Here is a 24,738-nt window from a genome sequence, read left to right as displayed (position 1 = left end):
TTAAAGGTACCCTATAAATATAATATTCACTTTTCATTCTAATGATTCTCGCTCGTGTCAACGTGACTAAAGTCCATCTAATCACATAATAACATGCTAAGGATACGTACATTGACAATACACCACCCCATATATACCTCAAGTAAAGGGGGTAGGTGTGTCGACCGTCTCATACAATCTATTTTGACTTTACAGAAGTTGTGGTTGTGGCTTTGACTGACTACATTCTGGGGCCACATATTGCCTTAAGAATTGAAAGAAAGGGGACCACCTCACAGAGTCTGACCACCTTGGTTAACGAGTTGCCACATGTTGGCCTTGTTCAGGAACGCAGTCGAGTTGAGCCCGGGAAGGGGCTCCAGGACCGCAGGTTCACGGTTTCGGAGCTTCTCCATGGTAGAGTTGTACTAGATTTGAGGTTAGTTTGAAGCTCTTCAGTAGGGATGCAGGCGGGATAAGAGCCTACCTTAAACGCAAAATTTAATACCAAGGCAACGGCCAGACCCACGCAGACCACGATCGGACCAAACATGTTATCCAGGTCCTTTCCGCTCCGTTGGCGGATCAGGCGGGCGCGCTTCTCGTGCATGTACCATCCCCAGGCGGCAGCGAAGATGGCGAAGCAGGTGTAGACAATGGAGAGGGCGCGAGCAATGTCATTGTGCTTGCCAGCTGCGTTGTACAAGCCCAAAGATAGCGAAGAAAGCAGGATGCTAATGTGGAGCCACTTGATAAAGGTACGCTGGTTGGCGAGCCAGACCTTGGTCTCGACACGGACTGGGCCCGAGTCCTTGATCCATGTGCCCGGCTCACGGACACCGGGGGGCAAGACTACATTGTCTGCAGGTGCGCGGTTTTGACGGGAAATAGTGAAGGAGGGGAAGAGAGAAGCCAGGCGCTTCATGGTAACTGGCTGTTCCGCCTCTGCGGCGGACTGTTCGGCAGGCTCCTGACGCTCAGAGGTCGGTTGTGACATTGTCGGGGCAGACGGACGAGGGATCGGCTGTACAATTTGGGAGGATTGGCGGCGACGTGAAGGCCCTGTCTCGGTGAACATCTGGACGGGGGACCCGACAATGTGTCGAGTTGACGGTGTCTTGCCTCCCAAGAAGCTCCCGACAGCCATATCGTCTTCGGCACGCTTCGCCAGACGCTCCTGTTCTTCGTGGAAAGCCGTCTCAGGGTCCCGCCTGATATCACTCTCCAACTCACCGAGCCAGAAGGGGAAGCTGTTGACATAGTCTTCGAACAACTGGGCCACGCCATGTACGAATTTGGAGAACCGCGGGGCTTCCTTCACGAGATGGGACACCATCAAGTCCTTGACCCATTCCGCGCTACGTGCCACATCCCCTCTGATTTTGATCTCCAGCAGGCCATGGGGGAAACGAGCGATTTCGCCGGTTCTGATGGACTGGAAGGGATATTCCATGCCAGCATCGTCAATGTCCCTCCGGTGCCATTCATGTGCGTCACGGCAGGGGCGCAGCTCGTCCAGCGCATCTTCCCGGATGAGTGCCAGGTTCGTATCAAGAGAAATACGGATTCGGTCATCTCCAGGGATCTGGAAGGCAGTGCGGGTGTAGTTGGCGCGGAGCATGGGCTGCAGGTTGTGCTCCTTGATGAAGGATTGGAGCTCATCGACATCCTTCTTGAAAGCTTCCGCTTGTTCGGAGTCTCCGTTGCCCATGTTCTCCATGCGATGCACCTTCTTATCGAAGCGGTACTCTCCGTCCAGGAACTCCTTGACGTGCTTCTGCTTGAGCTGCACCTTGACCTCTCGGCTGCGATCATCATCGGTGACCACCTTCTTCTCCAGGAAGATGGCGGGCTTATCCCGTAAGTTGCCGGTCCAGCGCAGCCGCAGCGAGCCTGCTTCAGGGGCACGAGCCACCTTCTGAGTGTAAAGGTCGAATTGCGGGTTGTCGAAGTAGAGGGAGGTAATCGTGGGGTCATCGGGGATGGTGTTGAGATCCTTGGAAGTGCCAGGGTTGTAGATGAGGACTGGCAGTTGTCGGAGGATGTAGGTCTTCACCTCCAGGATGTTGTCTGCATGAACCCAAAACTTGAACGAGGAGTAGACATCCTGACCGACACGAGGCTCGACGGGGTCCTTGGCTTCAATTATACCTTGGCTGAGGATCTCGCGGGCGAAGGAGTACATCACGGACAACCGACGGACCAAAGGGGAGTAATCTTCCGAGTTGAAAGGAAGTTGCGAGAGACGCACTTGGAGCAGAGGTTTGACACGGTAGCGAGTACCACGCTTGCGATCATGCTTCTTTGCAGCTTTGAGGAAGCCGGTGAAGTTGATGCGGCTGTACTTCTCGAGCTCTGTCACCTCCTTTGTGATATTGTCCAGTTCCTGCAGGACATCGGAAGCAACACGCTTCTTCTCCTCTCCATCCACCACGGTAGGTGCACCATCCTCGGGCGAGGTCGTCAACGGGCGCAAGCGGGCTTCGCAGGTAGTGGTACGCTCTCGCAACTGCTGGAGGGTTTCCATCTGAAAAGCATTGACCTTATCGAGCTGGACGTTGATGAGCTCTTGGACGAAGGCTTCTTCATCCTGCTCGGTCCATGGGTTGCTTTCGGAGTCACTACCATCACCAGTGACATCATGCTCTCGGAGCAAGACCTTGAGCTTATTGTAGTCGATGTATTTGCCCGCCCAGGGGGCATAGATAGAGTTGCGTAGAGTCTTCCCGAAACGCATGACTGTGATGGGCAAGTACGCACGCGACAGTTGAGAAGATCGGAGGCGGGGAAGAGAGAGAGATGGACTCCGGGAGAGACTAGAGATGTAAGGAATGCCGTCCTAGCGGAGACGATTCCGGGAACCACGGAGGGCGATCGATGCAAGGGGGATAAGGAATTAGCTATATGCACCGTATTTTTGTTATCGGGGGTCGAGAAGAAATTTTTCAGGAAGGAAGAGGAGAAAGAGAAAAAGAAAAGAGGAAAGTGGCGAGGGGATCAAGCAGCAACAGCATCATGACTAGCAAAGAGGACTAGATAGCGACTACTTTAGCAGCTTCAAGCCAGAAGGACTGCCATCGCTGTATCCTCGCACGTGCTCCCGTCATTCCTTCCCCATGACACTCTGATTGGCTAATTGAGTTCAAGCTATCCCCACGCCAGTTGAAAGCTAGTATCAACTTCATATTGTGGTATCAGTAATACCATTACCATACTAAGCCTCGGCTTCATTGCTAATCTCCGGCCTCCATCCTGATGTTATCCGCATCCCTTCTGTCTTGTCTTTCGCTGCGCCTTATAGGTTCAACTATAGGCATTCCGTGCCTGACACAATTTCCCCTTTCTTCCCCCAGGCTCCTGGTAAATGGATCCAGCTTCGATTACAATGTCCGCCTCGTTGGCCCCGTCCCTTCATGACGTCCTGTCAGACTTACACAACCGTCCATATCCCCATGTCCCCAATCCGCCGTCGTGTAAGAAACGTGCCTCTGTCGCCTTGATCCTCCGTGTCCGTCCCACATACCACCACTGGCCCGATGCCTCCTCTCTTTCACCTCCAGATGCCTCTGCCTCCGTCCCGCAACGGCTGCAGACGTTCTTCGCTCAGGACTGGGTTCAGAATGGAGAACCGGAAGCTCTCTTTATCAAACGAGCGTCGCGCGTAGGCGATCGCTGGACTGGCCATGTCGCCCTGCCAGGAGGGAAACGGGATCCAGAAGATGTCGACGATAAAGCAGCCGCGATTCGAGAAGCCGTGGAAGAGATTGGACTAGACTTGACAACGAGTGACTGTATCCATGTGGGAAATTTGCCAGAGAGAGTAGTAACTTCAAGTTGGGGAACAGTACCGTGCGTGTCTTCCGCCGTCTCCTTATTGTCGCTTCAAGAAAGCATGACACTGACTATATCCTTTCTAGATTGATGGTTTTATGTCCATATGTCTTCTTGTTAACGTCCAGTGACTCTCCCACCCTCAGATTGCAGCCTACGGAAGTCGCTTCGACCCATTGGGTACCCCTCCGAGCCTTGCTTTCTTCATCCCTAAGAACGGTGGAACATGTGGACATGACTCAGAGGCTGGCGAATATGGGCGGGCTTCTGGCCCGCCTTGCATATCGCTCCATGATGGGCTACATGCAGTTTTCTGCCATCCGGCTGGCTCCAACTGAAAGCCTACAGTGCAACACGACCCCGGGCTATCTTCCAGAAGGCAACCAACCGTCCACATCTCTATTTCAGCGATGGAAATCTTGGTGCATGGGCAGTCAGACGCATTTCAGCAACCAAGACCGGCCACTCCTTCTCTGGGGCTTGACACTGGGTATCATGGCTGATTTTCTAGATATGCTTCCACCTCATACCGCTGTACAGTTATGGAAATATCCCAATTTCACAGCACTAGATTTGCGATTCATCATAAACGTTCTGACATATCGTCTGCGCAAGCACAACCGAAGCCAGGTCCGGTCGGGTGCCCGGCCCAGCAACACGGCGGTGGATAGCCAGACCGCTGCACTGCCGGTCACGAAGACCACAGCGACCAATGGGAATGCGGAACACAACCAAGTCGGCATTGGAGGGCTTGGAGTAGGTAGGTACTTTGGGTCGTCTGATACAGACCCTACCGGCAGTGCATATGCAGTGGGTATCATGCTCCGGGGCTACTATGAACGGGTGCGGATTGGCATCTACATCATTGTGGCCTGGAGGATCGCACTGGGCTCTACAGCCGCCATCTATGCATGGAAGCTGCTCCGTCGGCTGAAGTAGTTATTAAATATGTCCATGCTTCAAGTCTTATATATAATTTCTGTGAATAACAATGTTGATGACGACGCACCTTCACCTTATATATTTCAAAGTGTCAAAGCAGATCCCATCATGCGGCGAATACTTTACTTACTGCCCGGTTCTCGATTAGATAAGAAGTTGATTGGGACTGCGTATGGTACGGTTTGGTTAGGGACTGGGGTAAATTACACCAACAGGGCAAGCGGTAAGGAAAAAGCAGCTAAGCTTGGAGAGCTCGAGTCGAGATCAACTTCTAGTGGTGAATCTTAGTAGTCATGTTTATTGTTCCCATTATCTATTCCCCCTTCCGCCGCCCGTCCTGATCCACTTCACCTACCCTCAGCACCACCGCCTCAACTGATAACCTCGGTGCTGCCAATCCTTTGCGCCAGGAGCTATAATGGCAGCTACACAAAAGCTATACCCCCGCGCGACCGTCAAACGCGTCGTCAAGGCGCACTCCAACCGCAACGTGAGCAAGAATGCCGACATTCTGGTAAGCTGCGACCCTGAACCGTTGTTTATTACTATCATTGTGCACTCAGAAACTGATGTGCTCGTCTTTACCGTATAGATCTTCCTGGACTACATGCTGTTCATGCAAGAGTGAGTCGACGTCATTGTTTACGGGTTACAATCACCTGGCATCTGCACTCGTGGGGGATTCCTTGGGCGGAGTAACATGAAGCTAGTTGCTGACGTCTGCTTGTCTTCGCAGACTGATGCGGGAATCCTCAATTCAATCGCGCAAAGCGGGCGAAAAGAATATCTCCCCTAACAGTGTTCGGAAGGTGACTGAGGTATGTTTGCTTTGTTGGATTTCAAGGATAGCCTGTTATGATCTAGGCTGACTATGGATTTCCGGCGATTTAGAGAACCCTTCGGAAGTTCAAAGGATAAGCTTGTGCACCGTGTGCGGTTCGGCGTTCATCTCCGGGCTCCTGGAGAGCATGTATGATGTCGCGATGGCCTTGTAAAGACGGGACTATACTATAACGAGATGGCGTTGGACTTGGGGAGGAAAATCCGTAGGAGGTTGGCTTTTGCTCTGGGGTTTATTTTCTTTTGCACACCATGCCTCCCCCCCACGGGACAATGACTGATGGGACTTTGGTCAGACGATGTGGGAGGTGTGCGCGGCGTTAATTAGGAGTTGTTTGTGATGATACCCAACGATCATGGTGATCTAAAGCAGCAGGGATTCTCCCTGTTGAATATCAAACCTGTAATGCGTCTGAGACGCTCCTCCAACCACAGTTTCTTTTGTAGGCCATTGAGTTCACAATAAGCTGCGCGATCGTCCGAGCGGCGTTTTGGGGGCAAAAGTTGTTGGGCTGGCGGCGAACAGCACGCGACAAAGCAAAGGCGGCGCTGCGGTTCGGAAGCCTTCCACCCGCATCTTCGTCGTCTTTCGCTGTGTCTCTCGCTCTGTCACTTCTGCCGCCTTGGCTTCCTTTCCTCTTCTCTCTCTCTCTCTTCTCTCTTCCTACTCTTCTCCAGTTACTTTCCCTCAACCTGCGCAAATACCCTTCTCCCTTTCCTCCTCTCCTCTTTATTTCTACTTTACCCTTTTTCTTTGTCCTACTACCCCCCTTCTCTACCAAACAACTAGACTCCCTCCCAGCGTCTAGCATCTCACAACTCAGCTACAATGGCCGCCGCCGCTGTCAACACCAACCCTCCTCCACAGTCCGAGACCTCAGAGAAGCACAAGCCGAACCATGCTTCCAGCCCTTCGATCGCTTCCAAGGCAGAGGTCAACGGTTCCGATAACCATGAGCATCAACACTTCAAAGAACTTCAGAAGTGAGTCATCCGAGAAATCAGCCTCGGCGCTTCTCACCATTTGACCGGGGAAAAGAGACCAAATTAGATAGGATGCTAACTACAGTGCTATAGGAGCCTGCGCAATGCTATGAAGAAGCTGGTTCGTTCACTCAACTCAATTTTAGGTCCCTGTACACCGCTCACATTTGCCCCATCCAGAATGCGACCGCTAAGGTTGACGCCATCATCGCCGAAAACCCTGGGAAGTCATTGGACGAGCTCGTCGCGGAGAAGAAGATCAACGTCGATCAGAAGGCTCAGGCCCTGAAGAAGCCTTCCCTCCAGGCCGCTGTTGCTCAGATCGAGGAACAGATTGCCCAGTTCAAGAGCTTCGCTGCCTATTACGAGGAACGCTTGGTCAGCCAGAAGGCTGAGCTGGAACAGGCCCACAAGGAGCAGCTTGAAGCTGTTCAGAAGCAGGCCACCGAAGCTGCTAGCGGTGTTAGAGAGACGGAGCTCAGACAGAAGCTGCTTAACTTGAGCAAGTTCCTCTGTGCTGCTGCGCGGGTTAGAAACTCGGGAGACGAGACCTCGAATGAGACCCGTGCCTTTGAGGGTGTCCTTTACCAGATCTACGGCGGTACTCAGGATGCTGTCTCTTCCATGCTTAAAATCATCGATGGCGTGGACGAGAAGGTGGTTGGCGTTGACAGCACTCTCCTCGATGTCACCTGTGAGCACTGCCGTCATCCCATGAATTTTGTTTTGCCTGTTGCTAACGATAATTTGTTGATCAGACGGAAGAGTAAAGCAGGCCGCTGCTGAGCTTGCTGGACCAACTGACGAGACCACCACCGCCACCACCGAGGCCGCTCCTCAGTCGGACCCTACTATTGCCAACGCCGGTTACACCGAGCTCCAGGATTCTTCTTACAACACCGACGCTACTGCTACCGTTGCTAACGAGTCCGCTACTGCCGCTGAGCCTGAGGCGGAACAGGTCCAGCCGCCTGCTCAGACTCTCGTTGGCGAGGGTGGTAACGCAGTCGCGGAGGCCAACTGGGATGCCAATGCTTCTGGTGTCTCCTCGGCCAACACCGAAGGCTGGGTAGAAGTCCCCCGGGACCCCGCCGAGACCGATACTGGCCTCCAGGCCACACCTGCAGCGGCGCAAGCTGAGGTAAAGACCAGCCCGGCTGCCGAGCAGGGCACCGAGAATGTTACTGTGCCGAAGGACGGCTTCGAGCAGGTACACCACCAGAGACAGCCTAGTGTTCGCGGACGTGGTCGTGGCGGACATGGCCGTGGACGTGGTGATGGTTTCCGGGGACGCGGACGCGGCGAGTTCCGTGGCCACGGTCGTGGTCGCGGCCGTGGTGGTCGGGGCCGTGGCGGAGCCAACGCCAATGGCAATGGCGCTCCCAGTGCCGCTCCTGCTGGAAACCAGTAAGCCAGTGCAGCTCGGAACAGGATCGATCCGTCGCCTGGCTTGGGGGCTGTGCTCCTCTGTGAGAAGTACATCTCAATGCCGACGCGGTCCTGATGCTGGCTCCTTGCCTTCTGAATGGCACTGGGCCTTGTCCATGCTACATCTTTACATCTTCCCCGCTTTTATCATTGCAGCCGTCGGGGCGTTGTGCTTTCCTTTGTCTATCCTCTCTCATACTAATAAACTCATGGGTAATGGCGGTGTCATGGTTGACGAAAGCAATGACTCTTGAAATGATTACAATACGGAGCTATGAGGGCGACACGCTGCCGATGAACCAGTCATCCGGTAGCATTGCTCGATGTTCCTTTTGGATTCTCTTCCCCAAGGTTCCGGTTGTATATGTTTGCAGTTATTGAGCGTGCATAATGTTGCTCTTTCATATCTTTTCTTTTACCTTGTCTTTCGAGCTGTGATGACCGCTTCCACAGGGCCATTGCATTCGGATGGTGGCGGCAAAGCTCGTCATATTGGCCATCTACTATTCTTTTCCTGTATTTTATTCATTTGCATCTTATGTTGACATGGAGGGTTGCAGGCCAGGGCGGTTCGCAGCGACAGGAGCAGGGGAGAATGTCTGGCCGTTGACGGCCGGGACGAAGTTGTTAGGAATATAGGGTCAAAGTGCAGCTCGGCGGCAATGGAAGCCAGCGGCACACTTACTTTTCCTCGCCAGATTGGACGAACCAGTATAAGACCATTGTAGATGCAAGTATGAATGTAAGCGAAATGGATAGATCAACTCGAATTGACCCGAAAAGGCAGCCAAGGCCGAGTCCCGCATCTGATAGGGCTCAGGGCTATGACATAATTGGCAGGTGCCTCGGAGAAGATGCCATCGTGTTGTTGTTCTTCTTCGACCTGCCTTTCTTATGCTGCTGAACGCTGCTATCCTTCGTTCCATTTCTGTTCCTCATGTTTAATTAAACCCTTTCTATTCACTCTCTTCTTCCGGTCTTCTTTTCTCTCTCTTTCGTCTTGACCTTTTAGTGTACCCCGCACCTCGCCGTCTCACCACTATGGCGGTCGCCGCAGACCAGCGGAAGAAGATCCTCAAGGTCTTGATGACCTCGTTGCTCTTGGATTTGGTATGTTTTGCTGCTGTTACTCTCGTTCTCATGAGCTGTTCTCTCTAACTGTTGGTCTAGATATCCTTCACGTTCATTCTACCTCTCTTCCCATCTCTCCTCTCCTTCTACCGCAACCAAGACCCCTCCCCAAACTCGCTGCTGAACCGCGTCTTCCACTATCTCAATGCCTACAAGAACTCCTTCGCAAAGCCCATCGACTCGCGCTATGATATTGTTCTCCTCGGTGGCGCTCTCGGATCTCTCTTCTCCTTCCTCCAGGCCCTAGCCGCCCCCTTTATCGGCCGTCTCTCCGACCAGCGCGGCCGCAAGACCGCCCTACTCTACTCCATGGTTGGCAACACTCTCAGCGTCGCTCTCTGGGTCGCTGCTACGGATTTCCGCACCTTCCTGGCCAGTCGCATCGTCGGTGGTCTTAGTGAAGGGAATGTGCAGCTGGCCAACGCCATTGCAACCGACATCAGCGATCCCAGCCAGCGCGGCTCGACCATGGCCCTGGTGGGCGCCTGCTTCAGCATCGCCTTCACCTGCGGACCCGCCCTAGGAGCATTTCTCTCGAACATCACCACTGTGGCAGCAAACCCCTTCGCGACCGCAGCCGGCGTCTCCCTTCTGCTTATTGTCGTCGAAACCGCATACATCTACTTCTGTCTGCCGGAAACTCACCCTCGTTTCACCAAGCTCACTCATACCTCTTCAACCACCACGTCTGCCTCGAAGCCCCCCACGTCCATATCCACCCCCACCCCCAAACGCAAACAACACACCAACAACCCCGCCGTCCTCAACGCAATCCACTTCCTCTTCCTCCTCCCCTTCTCCGGCCTTGAGTTCTCCCTCCCCTTCCTAACCGCCACCTTCTACGCCGGCAGCCAAGCCAGCCCCTCCGCTCTAAATGGCCGCCTCCTCTCCATGATGGGTCTAATCGCCTCGCTCCTCCAAGGCACTGTCGTGCGCCGTCTGCCCCCACTCGTGACAGTCCGTGCCGGCGTCCTTGCCTGCACCGTATCCTTCTTTATGCTCGCGCGCGTCTCCTCCCTCTCCGGCCTTTACGCCGCCGGCAGCCTCCTCGCCATCACCAGCGCCACGGTCGTCACGGGTCTCAACAGTCTGGGTAGCTTCGAGGCACAGGAGTCGGACCGCGGTGCGGTCTTGGGTAGACTCCGTAGCTGGGGCCAGGTCGGACGCGCGGCGGGACCGTTGCTCTTCTGCTCGTTGTTCTGGTGGGTTGGGCGCGAAATCGCCTACACCACGGGTGGAATCGCGATGGTCACCGTTTGCGTGGCTGTATTCACGTGCTTGAAGTCGCCGAACATTCCTGCCAAGGCGTAGGTAGTTGTCAGTTGATTTCTATTGGATTGTTTGAAAGATCATGTGACGAAAAAAGATAGATTTATAGATTGAATACTACTATCGAGTGTACGCTATTCATCTTTGCGGTTTTATCAACATGATGTGCAATAGATCAGATAAGATTTACTATCTACTGGCTAACCGGCTGTATCAGCGAGTACTAGCAAACTATATATTCACATTACAATAAATAATACAATACAACTTCAATAGCAGTACTGGGTATAATACACATCGGAGAGGGCTGGTAAGCGGAAGGATACATATAGTTAACAAGACAAGGAGTGGAGAAAAGAGGAGAATAAGTATGAACATCTAGAACTCTGAAAAAATCGGCACCAACTGATGAAAACAAGCAAAGCAGATAGCCAGCTACCGTGAAACAAAATCAGAATACTTGAACACAATTTTGAGATCGTGCAGTTCCCTTTTTCTTCATACCGCCTCCCAACCGCCTCTATCGTTTGTTCCCCTTGGTTATGGGAACAGAAGAGAGTCTCAAATAGTGGAAGTGGAGTACCGAATGATCAAATGGAAACCAATATGGCCATGTAACCATATCAGTAATATCGGAAGGGTAAAACGAGGCCTGAGGGCCTACAATCACCGACCATGGGGATAATAATGTTGTTCAAGATGGTACCGATCCCTATCGAGGCACTCCTGCGCATCCTGCCAATGACAGCCCTGCATAGCTAGCCCCGGCTCTGCAGCAGGGTCAAGCGATCCTCTCGCCTTACCGATCAACCAATCAGTCAGAGTCACGAACTTGGGCGTGCGATTCCATCCGCGCGCATCATCCGCGTGCTCAATCGTATGCGACGCAATGCGACCTTCCTCGTCGAAGGAGAAGATGAAAAGTCCGGTGAACTGCTCTTCTTTCTTCAATTTGAAGATCGGAGCGTCCCCGCCCAGCAGGACGCTAAGGCCTTTGTTGATCCCGGCTTTCGAAGATGAGAGGTGACTGCCATTACTTTTGTTGGTGCCTTGGGTATCGCTTGGTAGCGTGGGAGATGCGGCGGTGAAGGATGTGCTGGAGTGTTCCGAGTTGGAGGTAGTGGATTCGCTCCGCGGCTCGGTTCGCCAACGCACGACGAGACGCTCGTCGCTGGTATCGTGGTCGCTGTCCGGTCGTTCGGGTTCGAGGACCGTTCCTGCGCGGACGATGCGCTCACTGAGGATTTGGAGCTTCACGTTTCCTAGTAGGGGAAGGCTGCTCCATGCTACTGGGACGGTCCAGAGCGCGGCGCGGTAGAGTGTTCGGCCCTTGACGGTGGGGAGATGTGGGTGCGTGGAGGGGAAGAGGTGCAGGGCTATGCTGGGGGAGAGAATATTTGGGGGTAGCGGGTTGATGAGAAGGGTGGGGAGAAGAGGCGAGAGGATGCGGAGAGCTATGGGAGGTTGGCTCGGTCAGCACCGGGTCCATTCTGTAGAACTTTCCTGTTGGGGAGCACTCACTCTTTCCAAGCTTCAGGATGCGCTCGTCGGGAGGTTCATGATCTCGTTTCGAGCCCCCGTCAAGAGGATCCGATACAGATGGTCGGAAACCAGTTTGCGAGAAAAGTGTCGGAGACTCGCGGGTCAACTGCGGGCCATGTATGATATCTGGTCGTGGCTGGGCCAGAGTCCGCGGGGAAGGAGAGACGAAGTATTGTTCTCGGGAGACAGGCGGTTTTATCGGAGAGGGTGTTGAAGGAGGTAGTAGACGACGTCGGAGAGCGCGTGGCGCAGGGCCAGAGACCAGCTTCGGCGGCATTCCCGGAGGTTCACCCAGGGAGTTTGTGTTGGGAACAGATCAATGCATGCCTTGCGGGATGGCAGCGGAGGGTTTGAGTCAAGTCATAAGCTGACAGATGCATGAGACAGCAAGTGCAGAGGGAAGATGGAGTGAGGATGGAAGGAAGTCGAAAAGTAATGGAAATGGCATCGAAATGCAAATGAAGTTCAATGGAAAGTAAGCGGAAGATGACGTCGGCCCGCCCCGTCGCAGCCTGAGGCAACACAAGAATATAGATCTAAGAAACGAAGAAAACGAAGATCAAGAATGCAAAACTCCGTGCATTTGGTATCTATTTACATCCGCACCATATAATTGAATTGCTTTCTCATGCCAGTTCATCATCATCATCTGCCCCCATGTACCGTCGCTCTGCCAGCTCGCGAATCTTGTCCTCCAGCACGCCTCGTCCATAACGCTGCGCAACCTTAACAGCTGCCTCCACCATCTTGCCATTGCGGTCGCGCATCATTTGCACCAGTTCCAGAGCCTTCATGCCTCGCTCTTCACCCTCGCGACATTCCACCGCCAGTAGCTGCAGCAAGAACTTGTCCACTTCCAACTCCTTCCGCGCCAACTCTGCTCGCTGGCCGGTAGTGGCGTTGGTAGATCCCAAGAGGTCCTCAAACAGGGACAGCATGATGTTGCTGCGAACAAACGCCTCCTCGAGTCGTGGCCCCTCTCCGCGTGTGCTGCCTTCTTCCTCATCTTCATCCGGCCCCTTCCCAGGCGTGTCCGTGATGGGGACGCGGAAGTCGAATTCACTCAGCAAAGGCCTGGGGAAGTACGGGTATTTATCCCCTCCCTTGAGAATGATGCAGTGGAACTTGTCTTGAGCCACGGCAACGGGCCAGTAAGTCTCCTCCTTGCGGCCGCTCGCAAGACGCTCGAGCTGTCTCGTATCCAGCAGCGGTACCCAGCGAGCTTGCCCGTTTGCGCGCCAGTGTTGCAGGATGAGCAGAACGCCTTCGGAGTCGTAGATACATGGGTCCTACAGATAGTCATTAGCACATCGAATCTGGTAAACCTGCTCATGGTTTACTCACTCCTGCATCAGAAAAGAAGACACTCCGCAGCTCGGCACCCTCAGGGATGGCGACCACATCCTCATTCTGGCACACTTCGTCCCGCTTGACATTCTCCACAGTGTACCGCAGCGTGGCAGTACGACCATCGCTTCCTAGCGGGCCATTGCCCACCGTCATGATATAATCTCTCCAGGCGGCGCAAGTAACCGCCGGGCTCTTTTGTCGGTATACTTTGAACGGTGTGCCGAATAGCGTATATACACGGACATAGTCCTTTGTCGTGACAGCGACAATGTAGGAATCACTGAGCGCCAGCGCTGCCATTTTATCAGCACCCTCAGTCTCCTTGGGTGTTTAGTCGGCTGGTGCTTACCTCGAATGAACTCGCCCTTCGGCAGCTGTGTCCGCCAGTCCGCACGCGTCGTCCACGTCTCATGCGGACGATAGAAGATCGTAGCAGGGCTGCCGTCTGTGGGGTTGTTGGAGAATAGCGTTCCGTGCTCATCTAGATATCGTTAGCCAAACCGTTGATCCGATCTAGGAGATCCATTAAACATACTGAGACACGCCCGGTCGTATAGGTAGGGATCAGTGAAATGGAAATCACGATGAAGTTCACGGTCGTAAAACTCCACTGTCACTGTGTTGTGGGTTTCTTGATCGACTGTCCAGACACAGCCGGTCAGGTTCAAACCTAGTAGAGTCAGCACACCTGGAACCAGCACCACTCAAGCTGCTCGAGCACACATACACAGATAGCGTCGGTTACCCCTCCAAGGCGTACTTCCCGGCTGAAGAGGAGGATGCACCTTAGGTTTTGCAAACGAGGTCAATAGCCGCTTGTCCGGACGGCCATCTGCATCATCGAGATGAGAGCCCGCACGCTTGCCCCGTGCGAGATCCTCAGCATACCCAGCCCCATCATCGTCCTCCACAAAATCCTCCATGCCGACATCGTAATCGAGGACATCATCCAGTGAATCGGGTGTGCGCGCCCGCCGTTCAACTGACTGCTTGGGCCGGTTCGCCAGCGGTGGTCTCACGTTGTTCGAGATCTCCGTCAAAGGTCCAGAAAAGATCGGTGCAGCCTGAAGCGGCTTCTGGAGGAGTGGTTGGTGCTCTCTCGGAACAATACCGTCATAGATGAACAACTCTCCGTCGGATGTCGTGAACGACAGCGAGTTATTGCTGGGGTGCCAGGCGAGATTGATGACATTCGCAAAATCGTACCGTTCCAGAACCTTTTGAGTCTTCGTCTCCCAGAGCAGAACCTGGCCATCCTTACCGGCAGTTGCCAGTAGTGCCCCATTAGGTGACCAGCTAATCGCCGTGACCTCTCCGTTATGCCCACCAGAGAACACTTTCTCTTTCTTCCACTCGCCCACCGAGAAGATAGCAATATCCCGGGTCGCTTCCGCGGACGCAAAGGCCGTTCCATCCGGATGCCACACGATCCGCGCGGTCGCTTCATCCTCCGGTTCCAGCCTTCGGATCACTCCATCCACCTTGCGAACCAATTCAGGCTCGTCAGAAAGCATCGAATAGATATAGAGCATCCCGTCCGTACATGACACTGTAACGTACCGCCCGCTGGGGTCGAAGGTGACATGCTTTGTTCCCTTGGCTTGTTCCCGGAGATATTTAACCTTTGTCATGTCCTCGATGTTCACGATCTTGACCGTAAGCTCACTAGCAGTAGCACACAGTTTGTTAGCCTCATCCCTGATACATCAAGTGCTCAATATAAAGGTAGGTTACTGACTCGCTTGCAACAGCCGCCCACTCCCCGTCCTTCGAGACGGCGATATCGCGCACCGGTAGCGCGCATCGAACAAGCAGCTTCTCCATCCGGCCAGACTCTATTTCGTATTGCCAGACGGTACCGTCTTCGGCGCCCATGATAAATGATTCATTCTGCCGCGGGATGTATTAGCATATTATCCAAGCATTTATATCACGCATAGCGTGTCAGTAGAGCATACAGTTGCTCCGATTCCAAGATGTCCATCCACACCCTCATCAATTGTCTTCGGCTCTCCATCCTGTCCAACAGTGTAGATCCGAATCGCAGAGTTGGAACCGCCCGTGATAACGCGACGTCCGTCCGGCGTATATGCTAGTACCGTAGTCCCGGGTGTGTCTGGCAGGCAATCACACGATGTTAGGAAGTCGAGGAAGGTATAGGGCGATTGTATACTCACGGGCTGGTCGGCCCCGGGGACGCATAGCTTCAGTAGCCATGGTGGGGTGACGAGAAATACGATGCCTCTGGAATTATGATAAAATCAAGTAAGTAGTTTCAGCGCATCGATCTAGCCCCGATCTGACATTGTATGTGACGCTCGTGGTTGCGATGCGGAGGTGAGACTCTCTCCGGCTCTCCTGCAACGCGCCGCCCGATTTGGGGAACGCGTTCCGCGCGTTGCATCTACTTTTGCCTATTCGGGCGGGAATGAAGGGCTTAGGGCACTGGGTCAGGGCTGCCGATAATCTACCTGTCTCATTCCTACAACAATTCAATATCTATGGTTTACTTTCCATCATAAATGATGGTCCACTCGCTGCGAGAAAGTCAAAATCAGCGCCATCCTGTGCCTGGTTCACCGATCGTTCATACAGCCCTCGATACCCTCTTTTCCTCTGATTAGCATGCGATGCTTCCGCCCCGCTAGCTTTGAGCGCCTGTTTCCGGGCGTCAATTCGCCGTTTCAGCTCTTCATCTGAAATCCCAAGCTGAAGCTTTCTCGTCGTAATGTCGCAAGTAATCAAATCGCCTGTTTGGACCACTCCGAAGGGCGACTCCTGCAGCGCTGACTCGGGTGATATATGAAGAACAATAGTACCTCCTGCTGTTCCTGACATGCGTCCATCGGACAGCCGTAGCATATCCTTGACACCTGCGGCACCAAGCTTGAGTGGGATAGGTATCAGGCCTGCTTCGGGCATTCCGGGGTTGCCTATGGGCCCGATGCCCTTTAGAACCAAGACTGAATCTGGAGTGACCTCGAGGTTGGGATCATCGATGCGCTTGGCGAGGTCTACGGAGTTCTCGAAGACAACGGCCGGCCCAGAATGAGAGAGCAAGCGTCGATCCTTGGATGCAGATGCTTTCATGACGGCTCCATCGGGAGCAATATTTCCCCGAAGAATGACTAGCGAGGATGAAGGGTGGAGAGGATCAGATAGCGGTCTGATGATCTGCTGCGAAAGGGGAAATGTTCTGAACGGTGAAGAATCCAGTACTTCGCCCAACGTTTGACCGCTTATGGTCATGGCTGAGAGATGAAGAAGTGGGCGGAGAGTATGAAGCAACACCAACATTCCACCTGCATTGTGGAAGTCGTTCATGTAGTTGTCACCACTTGGCTTTAGGTCAATGAGGAGCGGTGTCTGCTGGCCTACTTCCTCTATAGTCTGTAAAGTCATTACCCCTTGTAACTTGGGGTGTCTGTTCACAATAGCCATTAGGTGTACAACAGCATTAGTCGAACCTCCGATAGCTTGTAATACCGTGATGGCGTTTAAAAAGGACTCCTTCGAGAGGATATCTTGAGGTCGTCGTTCAGCGCGTGCCACCGCCACTGCATTTGCCCCTGTTTCCTCGGCCACTCGGATTCTCGCTGAGACTGCTGGCGCGGACGCGCCACGAAGCGGCATCATGCCCAGAGCTGCTGTGATGCATGCCATTGTACTGGCAGTTCCCATAACCCCACACGTTCCGACCTGTTGCAAATATAATCAGCAAAGATTAAGGTCTTCTCGAGCATCATATACTATAATACGAACCGTCGGGGCCAGCTCCTCATTGATAGCCGATATTTCTTCAATATCAATTTCCTTCGCTCGAAACGCTGCCCAGTTATTTCGGCAATCCGTACAAGCCCCAATGCGTTGCCCGCGATGACTCCCCGGCAACATCGGACCCGTTATAAGCGGAAGGATGGGTTTTTTGGCAGAGATGCCGCCCATCAACTGAGCAGGAACAGTTTTATCACAGCCTATGTGATGTTAGCTGAACAGCAATTCCTGAATTTATTTTCTGTGCGTCTAGAGATAGGAAGGGGAAAGGTGGTATGTCCATACCTCCAATCATAACGCACGCATCCAACGGCTGAGCACGAATCATCTCTTCGGTATCCATACTCATCAAGTTCCTCAGAAACATGCTTGTTGGATGAGAAAAGCTCTCCTGGATACTAATCGTCGGGAACTCGATAGCAAGCCCTCCCTGGAGATGAACGCCCCGTTTCACGGCTTCGATCAGCTGAGGGACATTGGCGTGGCATGGATTGAACCCGGAATAGGTATTGATAATGCCAACTATGGGGCGAGAGAGCGCCTCATCGGAGTATCCCAGGGCCTTGATGAAGACTTTTCGCAGGAATAGAGAGAAATGCGCATCGCCATAGGATGATAGGCCTTGACGGAGTCCAGAGGTGGAGGTTATGGGGGTCGATAGGTCATAGTCGCTTCGAGGCGAGGTGTGTGAGATATTCTCCATGACTGATATCTTATGAGGGCAAAAGCAACACGTTATCTCCCTGAAAATTGAATGTTGTCTGCAATTGAAGATGGGGCGTAATGATGTTATACGAGTGATGGCAACATTGTGGGTAGGGTTGCCCGGATTCTTTTCCGCAGCAAAAGCTTGTCATACCTGCATAGTCCCTCTCCCCATTGGCTTCGTATGACTAGTTGCTAGCTTCAACCCGAAAAAGCACTAGGTTCGGTACATGGGTAGTCTACCTAACCTTCGGGCTAAGTCGCTAGAGCCTTCTCAATCGACGTGCTAGCGAATAGTTACAGTTGCTGACAAAAGGAACGGAAGAGAACGATGCAACTCTTCGGCCCGAGCATTGATGACCAACCGATCAGCCTCAATTAGCTTAGAGGATCTATGAGCGAGGACATAATGGAACTGAACTCCGTGTCAATAATCTAGTCCTTCCCTGGTACAATGCCAAGGCACAGGCACTCCTCCACTAGCAAACTGGCTGTGTAGTCTCAGCTCCCTCTCCGCATTACAAAGATACAATCCAACCGAAGTCTTTCAAGCGTGGTTGGTAAGCTATGGTAGTGAGAGTCGGACACAGTTCCCAAGTAATCTCAATTCTGCGGCGATCAGATAGCGTCATAAGAAGTATCTGGGACACTTCGAGGCAGACCGTCGGCCCCTAAAGGTGAAGGGAAGGGGAGTTTGGAAGTGCAAGATAGCTTTGGCAATGACATGGGCTTATTTCGAAACTCCTGTAAATAGTCTTCCATCACTCCCTCCATATCACAGAGCTCAGTGCGCTGTGGAAGTCGTTCGGCAGAAGAGATATTCATTATGATAAGAAGAGACTTAGATCAATGCAAGGCCAATGAATGTATAGAGAAGTGTATCACAAGGGTTGAAATGCATATATACTGATCATGAAATGGTCCGAGGAGACGAGAGATGGTAGTGGCGCTCACGATGCATGTATAGCGGCAACCCACTGGCGTCTTCGTGAAGTGAGGCATCAAGATTATTAACATATCCGTCACTGGCTGACGAACTCCAAACAAACCGACAAAAGAACGAGAAATCCAGGTGACTACCAGTCCATCTCCGCTGACACAGCAGGTTAGGTGGAATCCAGTCCTCCGATTGGAGCACCAAGTCTTCTCGAAGGATGCCCAGAGGGCATGGGCTGATCAGCGCACTAAACCAAAGATCCTACTTACTTTTCCCCTCAATTGTCCTATCGAAGCGCTAGAACGGCACTCCGGATGCAGGGGCCAGAATGCTTATGTTGGTCTCGTTTGCTCAGATTCGCTCGGAAGACCGAAGCATGTAAAGAACTTGATAGAGATTGGACATGTAACCTCAGAACCATCTTTAACCATCTTATTTGCGGGTATCATCGCTGGCACCGCATAAACATGGACGTGGTCTTATAATCTAGATCATGCCACGGATGGCAGTCTTTCCTAACAGCAGATTATTTTGGCCTACCGTCACTAGTAGCAGGCCTCCATAATGTCTTTTCTTTGAGATACTCCAAAGTCGACATCTGGGAAATGTTCCCGGCACCGTGATTCTCCGTCATCTAGGAAGAATCTTCAAAGACCCTTGAACGATAAGGGAAGGATCAGTGATTGCAAATGATATGTGGAGACGAATATGGCAGGTATGCACATATAAGGGTCGAAGACGGTGATGATATCGTGGAGGCACAACTGCTGAGGAATATGTGTGCAGCGTCAAAACGCCGCATGAGGACTCGGCCGTTCCTAGTCGGTCTACAAACTTTGTCAGAATTACTGACGCCTTAGATTGATTAGAGGTATTTCAGATTATACTCGTAATTAAATGTACTATAGCCCCCACCGCTCCTTAAGCACGCTGCGTGATCCGCACCCGGACATCCTTCCGAGGCAGATATGCCGCGCCAGACGGCCGATGTTCAGGAATGGTGAAGCCTCCCTCTTGGGCGGGCTTGACATCCCACATGGTGATGATTGCCGCGGCGAACGCAAGGAGCTTCCTCTCTGCAAAGGCACGGCCCTTGCATCCAGATACTCCGCCACCAAATGGCTTGATGGTGTGTACGTTCGCTTTCCTCTGGCCGGTTTCGGAGTCGGTAGAAATGAACCTCATTGGGTCATAATCACGAGGATTAGCGAAGTATTTGGGGTCTGTATGGAGAACAGCGTGCGGAATAGCCACGGTATCGCCCTTCTTAAGCTCATATGACCGAGGCTGCGCTACGCCGGCGATAGCGGCATCTTCAGCGGATTCCGTGATGGTGAGGTCAGCGGTAACTCCCCGAAACGACAGAGGCGCTGAATCTAAGCGCAATGTCTCATAGAAGCTTGCCTTCAACAAAGGACACGATTTGACTAGCGCATCTGTATCGATTGACAGCTTGGGGGCTTCTTGGAAAGCGAAGCCGCTTTCCTGCCGGACAATCTTCACATAAGGAGCGACCTCCTTGCGAATCTCTTCTAGGAGCGTAGGGCTGGCATACATCCGGAGAAGGTGCCAAAAGACAACATTCGGGGAGTTTCCGTTCATCGCCCAAAGCAAGGATAGATGTATTGGTGCGCTAGACCTTGCAGAAAGTCCTAGCTCTTTGCATTTGCGGATCCGCTCCTTCATAGGTTCCGAGATGTCGTCAAGATCTCGAAACGTGAGTCCAGGATCAACCCCATCATCCCAAGCAACGAAGGCCTGATGGTACTCTGTAAGAGAATCGAGGAGCCGTCGACGGGCAACATGCGCTGCAGAAACCCCAGGGTGGGCCAACCGAGGGATGCCCATAGACAGAAGCACAAACTGGTTGTCCAGCGTGAACACATCTTCCAGCAGGGCAGGGAAAGCCTCAAGAATGGCCTCGCCCATGAAAATTGCCGTAGTAACGTGTCCAACGAACCTTCTGATGAGGGCGAAAAAGTTCACCTCGCAGGCAAGCAGGTCTTCCCCGTCAACGACAATAGCCTGGCTGCCGCGCTCCCACAGCATCTGGTCCACGATGCTTCGGCAGTTGGTCACCAAATTAGGGATCTCCCGTTCAATCAAGCGGGTAGCGGTTCTGGTGCCTTCGGTCAAAAAAGGCTCCCGCATGAGAAGGTTGGGAATATTGTGGTTGAGCGTATGATGGTCTACAGGATTCAATTTACGAATCACACCTCGGTCGCCAAAGATCTTCTCAAGGGCATAATTGATCAAGTCCGTCGAGGAGGTACGCCGAGCAGCCAATACCGAGTTGACCAGGGATGGGGACACGACAATATCGTGTTTGGTGCCACCCATGTAGATTCCAAACACGGCCTCCTTCATCGACTTTCTGTAAAAATTTGTGAGAAATTTGCAGCAGCTATTTGGCTGATTTGGAGACAAACCTGGACTTTTGTATGAGATCGACATGGTCCCAGGCAAAAGCCGGGCCATGGCCTAGCCAGGGCAGCCAATATGGCACCGTCCTTACGGGACGCGGACGTCCCTCGGAGACCCCACGGGAACGACTCTGATATTCGGTGATGAGACGAGTCACCACGCAGATGGAGACCAGAATAGCCACTATGGCTGGCCATCCGATAGTCTTGAGAACATCGCCGACAAATCGTACAAGATTCCCTGGCGCTAACAAGTCATACTGTTCCATCGTAATGAACGAGGAAGAACCGGCCCGAAAACGGGGGCAGAATTAGGGAAAAGAAGGACGGGGATTGCGATCACAGGTGAGATGACATGGATATCCAGAAAAAGAGAGCGCGGATTTACACCAAAGGGAAATAAACAATTCCCATTCAGAAGGGGAAGATCGAAGAAATACAAATAAAAAGTAAAGAAAGATTTGTGCAACGCCTGAAGCAAAAAATAGAAACGAGAGTTTGATGCTGCTTTGAAGTGATGGCCAAACTGGATTATTCAGTAAATTATTATTCAGTAAATTACCATACGGGCTGTGACGCTTAGCTCAGCCACACCTGATCTGGCCTGCGGCTAAAGTCGTTCCCGGTTGGTTTCATCTTCAACTTGTTTACTACGTACTCTCTGTACTATGTATGGCTCATCATTCATTCGGTGCAACTAACTAGTCATTACTATCAATGATACAGGAATATATCTATTTTCCTCCTGGTCAATGCTCTCGGCGCAACACCTTCTGTAAGATGGCACTCTCGTGTTCATACTGGCTGATCTTGTTCTGCGAACTTGCCACCTTCTGCAGGAGCCACTGAATCCGTGCGCTGAGCTCTCGGGGCTGCTTGGGGAGAGAACCCAATACCTGTAGCTCCTGCTCATATTTCCCAATGCTCTTGTTTTCACTACTCAGCAGCTGCTTGACGATGTCCAGGTCCAGCCGGCTACTCAGCGTCTTGTTCTCCGTTAACCGCTTAAACACCGCCCGGTAGACAGGCTTGCCAGGCTTCACTGCGTCAGGGCATCCGTTGACGGAACTGATTGCGATAAGCTCGGCTTGCTCAAGGGCTCGGAGGGTGGCCTCGCCGTTCTCCTTGAACAGGTCGGAGAGGAGAACTTGATTGTACGGCAAAGTGCCATCCTGGGAGTGGGCTAGCGTCTTAATTAAATGCCAGGCCTGTTCGTGGCTCCACTGTTTGGATTCAATGTCAGGGTCAAAGACAAACATCTTCAAAATCTCGGATGCCGACTGCTCGATGATTCGATTAACTGCCGCTGTTTTATTTTTAGCCAGATGCGCCATTGATCAGCCGAAGTGGATCCAACCTACCTCTAGGCGTTTCTCCAGTCTCCATGCGCCGTGCCATGAATTCAAGGTCGGTCACTCGGCCTCCGAGCACTTCTATGCAGCTATCCAGGGTACCCAAATCTCCTACTTCTTCCATGTTCTGGCCTGAATTGGCTCCATCCTTCGCCCCATGCTCAAGATGGCTGAGGACAAATTTCCTGCCCACGTCGAGCGAGCAATCGCCTAGGGAAATGGTCCGGAACACTGAGTTTGGCAATGCCTTGCTCAGAGGTTTGGAGAAGGAAACGTCAGTAGTCAAGAATACTACATGAGCGATGTTTCCGGTTGTGAGGCCTGCTGCCCACTCGGTGATCTTGTCGTACACCACACTGCTCTCAGAGGCATTATGCAGAAAGTTGTCGATGACTACGACGGGACGCTTCTCAGGGTGAGCTTCAAGGTACTCTTCGTCTGAGAGGTGTGCCTCCTTGTCATCATTTTTCCTGTTGGACAGGGCAACCTTCTTTAGGGCAGTGGCAGTATTCTGCCAAATCTTGCTGAGCTGCGCATCCAATGTCTCAGAAAAGCCAGCCTTGGTGCCGATCATGCCCTGCGCAGCTAGGTCGATAAAGCTGCTCATGCTGTTCATCCATGAGAACACAGGCCGGTAACCGACCTGGCTAGCAGCACGGGCTATCTTTGCAGTATCGCCTTTGGCGTCTTGGATCTGTTTACAATCGATGACGACCTTGTACTTGTAGTTCTCAAGTGCTCTGTCCAACACAAGCTCTCGCTTTCCCGTGCCCCGAGGGCCGTGGATGACGATGAACGTCTCGGCATTCTCCATCAGCCAGGACTGCAACTGCTTAATGTCTCCCTGGCGATCCTCCCATATCGCAGTGAGACGACGAGGGTCTGTTCTCTGGCGCCCGAAGTAGATGATGTTGGCCTTGTTAACCTGGTTCCGGATCCATTGAAGGACACTGTTCTCCTCAGTTTGCAGAGTGGCCTTGATCTTCATTTCGATGAAAAATGTGCGGATAGGGTCGAAGATGGTCACAGTGATGGCCGCAATGAGTGCGGCAATGGCAGGGATCACGATCCTCGGATGGTTCAGGATCCAGTCTTTGATGACTGATAACTTGATCTTTCGCTCGTACTTGATCTTAACCCTCGTTCCGGACTTGCCGCCGCCTTCTTGCTCCGGGATGGTGAACCCGTGCATGCAGTTCTTGGCCATGACTGCGTACTTTTGCCGCGTGAACGACACAAAGGCATACCTCGGAGCGATCTTCGAATCGGTCGGCTGTCTCTCAATGTCCCTTAATTTTCCATATCTCCTGAAGAAAGAATACAATGTTTCCGTGGTCAGTTCTGTTGCGGCTCCATCAACGGAGCCTGGCAGGAATTCCACGCGCAGCCGCTGGCTTGGGATGCGATATAGATCCTCGATCCATGGTCTGCCATGCACGTGGGCAACCTTGACCTGCTGAAGCGGGTTGAACCAGGGCCGGATAGGATTGTGCTCCAGATGGTCTTGCACAGCGGTTACAATGTCAGTGTCTCGGACACCATCCTTGCGAACATATTTCACGAAAGCACCGCCTTCTCTGAAGCGCGGAATGACTTCCCGGATGTCGACATTCAGGCTCTGGGGGAAGACACGGCGGATTATATGCAATGGATCCGACGCCGCCAGATGGGGTCTGTTGATTCGTTTCAACGCCTCTTCGTAGGTTTTAGTCCCGCTCAGCGGGCCTTGTAGCAACCATTGTAGCTTCGACGGAAAGATATCTGCTCCCAAGATGGATTGTTAGCAAGGCATACAATACAGTATCTGAGACGCGAAACCCATACTATTCACAAATACGAGACCCTCGTCGTCTTTCACGTCAATGTGCCCAGTCTCGATAAAAGAGGCATGTGACGAAGTACGCCGACTGACGATGAACGCCCCTGTCAAGAAAGGAATCGCAGAAGGTCTACTGAAGCGTGCACGGGGTAGAGTTGCGCGTGGCACCACCGTTCGATATGGAATTCGCATCATCTCTGCAGACCTCACAGCATTGTGCAGGAAGCTAGAGGGGTTCCTGAAGAACAAGAGATGCTGTTCCTGGAGTCTCCAACTATGACGTCGACTGGATGATCTGGACCAATACATGATGTGACGGGTATTATATCTTTGGTGGTGCGGGGCAGCTCCGCATTACCGTCACGGCGCGTTCGGGTGAAATTTAGGATTCGATCCGCTTTGATTCCATTCAACTTAATTCCGCCGTCTCTT

At 52.6% G+C, this 24,738-nt stretch overlaps 9 protein-coding genes across 9 annotated transcripts; 4 read left to right on the top strand and 5 right to left on the bottom strand.

Annotated features, from left to right (window-relative positions):
• Window positions 1-27: 27 nt before the first annotated feature.
• Window positions 28-2,999, bottom strand: BO83DRAFT_434875 (SPX domain protein). Its single transcript, XM_025535845.1, has 2 exons — window positions 467-2,999; window positions 28-407 (listed from the first exon to the last, which is right to left on the bottom strand). The coding sequence occupies exons 1-2, from the start codon at window positions 2,714-2,716 to the stop codon at window positions 273-275; spliced, it is 2,385 nt and encodes a 794-aa protein (XP_025390953.1). The 5' UTR covers window positions 2,717-2,999; the 3' UTR covers window positions 28-272.
• Window positions 3,000-3,364: 365 nt separating this feature from the next.
• On the top strand, window positions 3,365-4,749 carry BO83DRAFT_385920 (NUDIX hydrolase; the record flags this gene model as incomplete). The annotated part of the gene is made up of 2 exons (XM_025532646.1): window positions 3,365-3,828; window positions 3,897-4,749. The coding sequence occupies 2 exons, from the start codon at window positions 3,365-3,367 to the stop codon at window positions 4,747-4,749; spliced, it is 1,317 nt and encodes a 438-aa protein (XP_025390952.1).
• Window positions 4,750-5,166: 417 nt separating this feature from the next.
• BO83DRAFT_375747 (uncharacterized protein) lies at window positions 5,167-5,966 on the top strand. The gene is made up of 4 exons (XM_025530538.1): window positions 5,167-5,266; window positions 5,345-5,376; window positions 5,489-5,570; window positions 5,644-5,966. Exons 1-4 carry the CDS (start codon window positions 5,171-5,173, stop codon window positions 5,668-5,670), a joined length of 237 nt encoding a protein of 78 aa, XP_025390951.1. The 5' UTR covers window positions 5,167-5,170; the 3' UTR covers window positions 5,671-5,966.
• A 275-nt stretch (window positions 5,967-6,241) lies between these two features.
• BO83DRAFT_354864 (uncharacterized protein) lies at window positions 6,242-8,258 on the top strand (the record flags this gene model as incomplete). Its single annotated transcript, XM_025529119.1, has 5 exons — window positions 6,242-6,576; window positions 6,670-6,697; window positions 6,757-7,270; window positions 7,335-7,983; window positions 8,054-8,258. The coding sequence occupies exons 1-5, from the start codon at window positions 6,422-6,424 to the stop codon at window positions 8,256-8,258; spliced, it is 1,551 nt and encodes a 516-aa protein (XP_025390950.1). The 5' UTR covers window positions 6,242-6,421.
• A 648-nt stretch (window positions 8,259-8,906) lies between these two features.
• Window positions 8,907-10,609, top strand: BO83DRAFT_331898 (putative tetracycline transporter). The gene is made up of 2 exons (XM_025528281.1): window positions 8,907-9,114; window positions 9,175-10,609. Exons 1-2 carry the CDS (start codon window positions 9,046-9,048, stop codon window positions 10,444-10,446), a joined length of 1,341 nt encoding a protein of 446 aa, XP_025390949.1. The 5' UTR covers window positions 8,907-9,045; the 3' UTR covers window positions 10,447-10,609.
• A 35-nt stretch (window positions 10,610-10,644) lies between these two features.
• BO83DRAFT_414749 (uncharacterized protein) lies at window positions 10,645-12,381 on the bottom strand. The gene is made up of 2 exons (XM_025534589.1): window positions 11,926-12,381; window positions 10,645-11,858 (listed from the first exon to the last, which is right to left on the bottom strand). Exons 1-2 carry the CDS (start codon window positions 12,221-12,223, stop codon window positions 11,071-11,073), a joined length of 1,086 nt encoding a protein of 361 aa, XP_025390948.1. The 5' UTR covers window positions 12,224-12,381; the 3' UTR covers window positions 10,645-11,070.
• A 191-nt stretch (window positions 12,382-12,572) lies between these two features.
• BO83DRAFT_414748 (WD40 repeat domain-containing protein) lies at window positions 12,573-15,614 on the bottom strand (the record flags this gene model as incomplete). The annotated part of the gene is made up of 8 exons (XM_025534588.1): window positions 15,474-15,614; window positions 15,255-15,412; window positions 15,035-15,186; window positions 14,024-14,961; window positions 13,832-13,966; window positions 13,646-13,777; window positions 13,291-13,589; window positions 12,573-13,235 (listed from the first exon to the last, which is right to left on the bottom strand). The coding sequence occupies exons 1-8, from the start codon at window positions 15,511-15,513 to the stop codon at window positions 12,573-12,575; spliced, it is 2,517 nt and encodes an 838-aa protein (XP_025390947.1). The 5' UTR covers window positions 15,514-15,614.
• A 166-nt stretch (window positions 15,615-15,780) lies between these two features.
• ilv3C (putative dihydroxy-acid dehydratase) lies at window positions 15,781-17,773 on the bottom strand (the record flags this gene model as incomplete). The annotated part of the gene is made up of 3 exons (XM_025537176.1): window positions 15,781-16,995; window positions 17,059-17,270; window positions 17,356-17,773. The coding sequence occupies 3 exons, from the start codon at window positions 17,771-17,773 to the stop codon at window positions 15,796-15,798; spliced, it is 1,830 nt and encodes a 609-aa protein (XP_025390946.1). The 3' UTR covers window positions 15,781-15,795.
• Window positions 17,774-19,633: 1,860 nt separating this feature from the next.
• BO83DRAFT_405989 (cytochrome P450) lies at window positions 19,634-24,574 on the bottom strand (the record flags this gene model as incomplete). Its single annotated transcript, XM_025533856.1, has 5 exons — window positions 24,312-24,574; window positions 22,497-24,248; window positions 21,906-22,441; window positions 21,138-21,341; window positions 19,634-21,082 (listed from the first exon to the last, which is right to left on the bottom strand). Exons 1-5 carry the CDS (start codon window positions 24,499-24,501, stop codon window positions 19,634-19,636), a joined length of 4,131 nt encoding a protein of 1,376 aa, XP_025390945.1. The 5' UTR covers window positions 24,502-24,574.
• Between the last annotated feature and the right edge of the window lie 164 nt (window positions 24,575-24,738).

This window comes from Aspergillus eucalypticola (assembly GCF_003184535.1).
Source record: "Aspergillus eucalypticola CBS 122712 chromosome Unknown BO83scaffold_5, whole genome shotgun sequence".
NCBI lineage: Eukaryota > Fungi > Ascomycota > Eurotiomycetes > Eurotiales > Aspergillaceae > Aspergillus > Aspergillus eucalypticola.
This window is presented reverse-complemented; position numbering and strand designations above follow the sequence as displayed.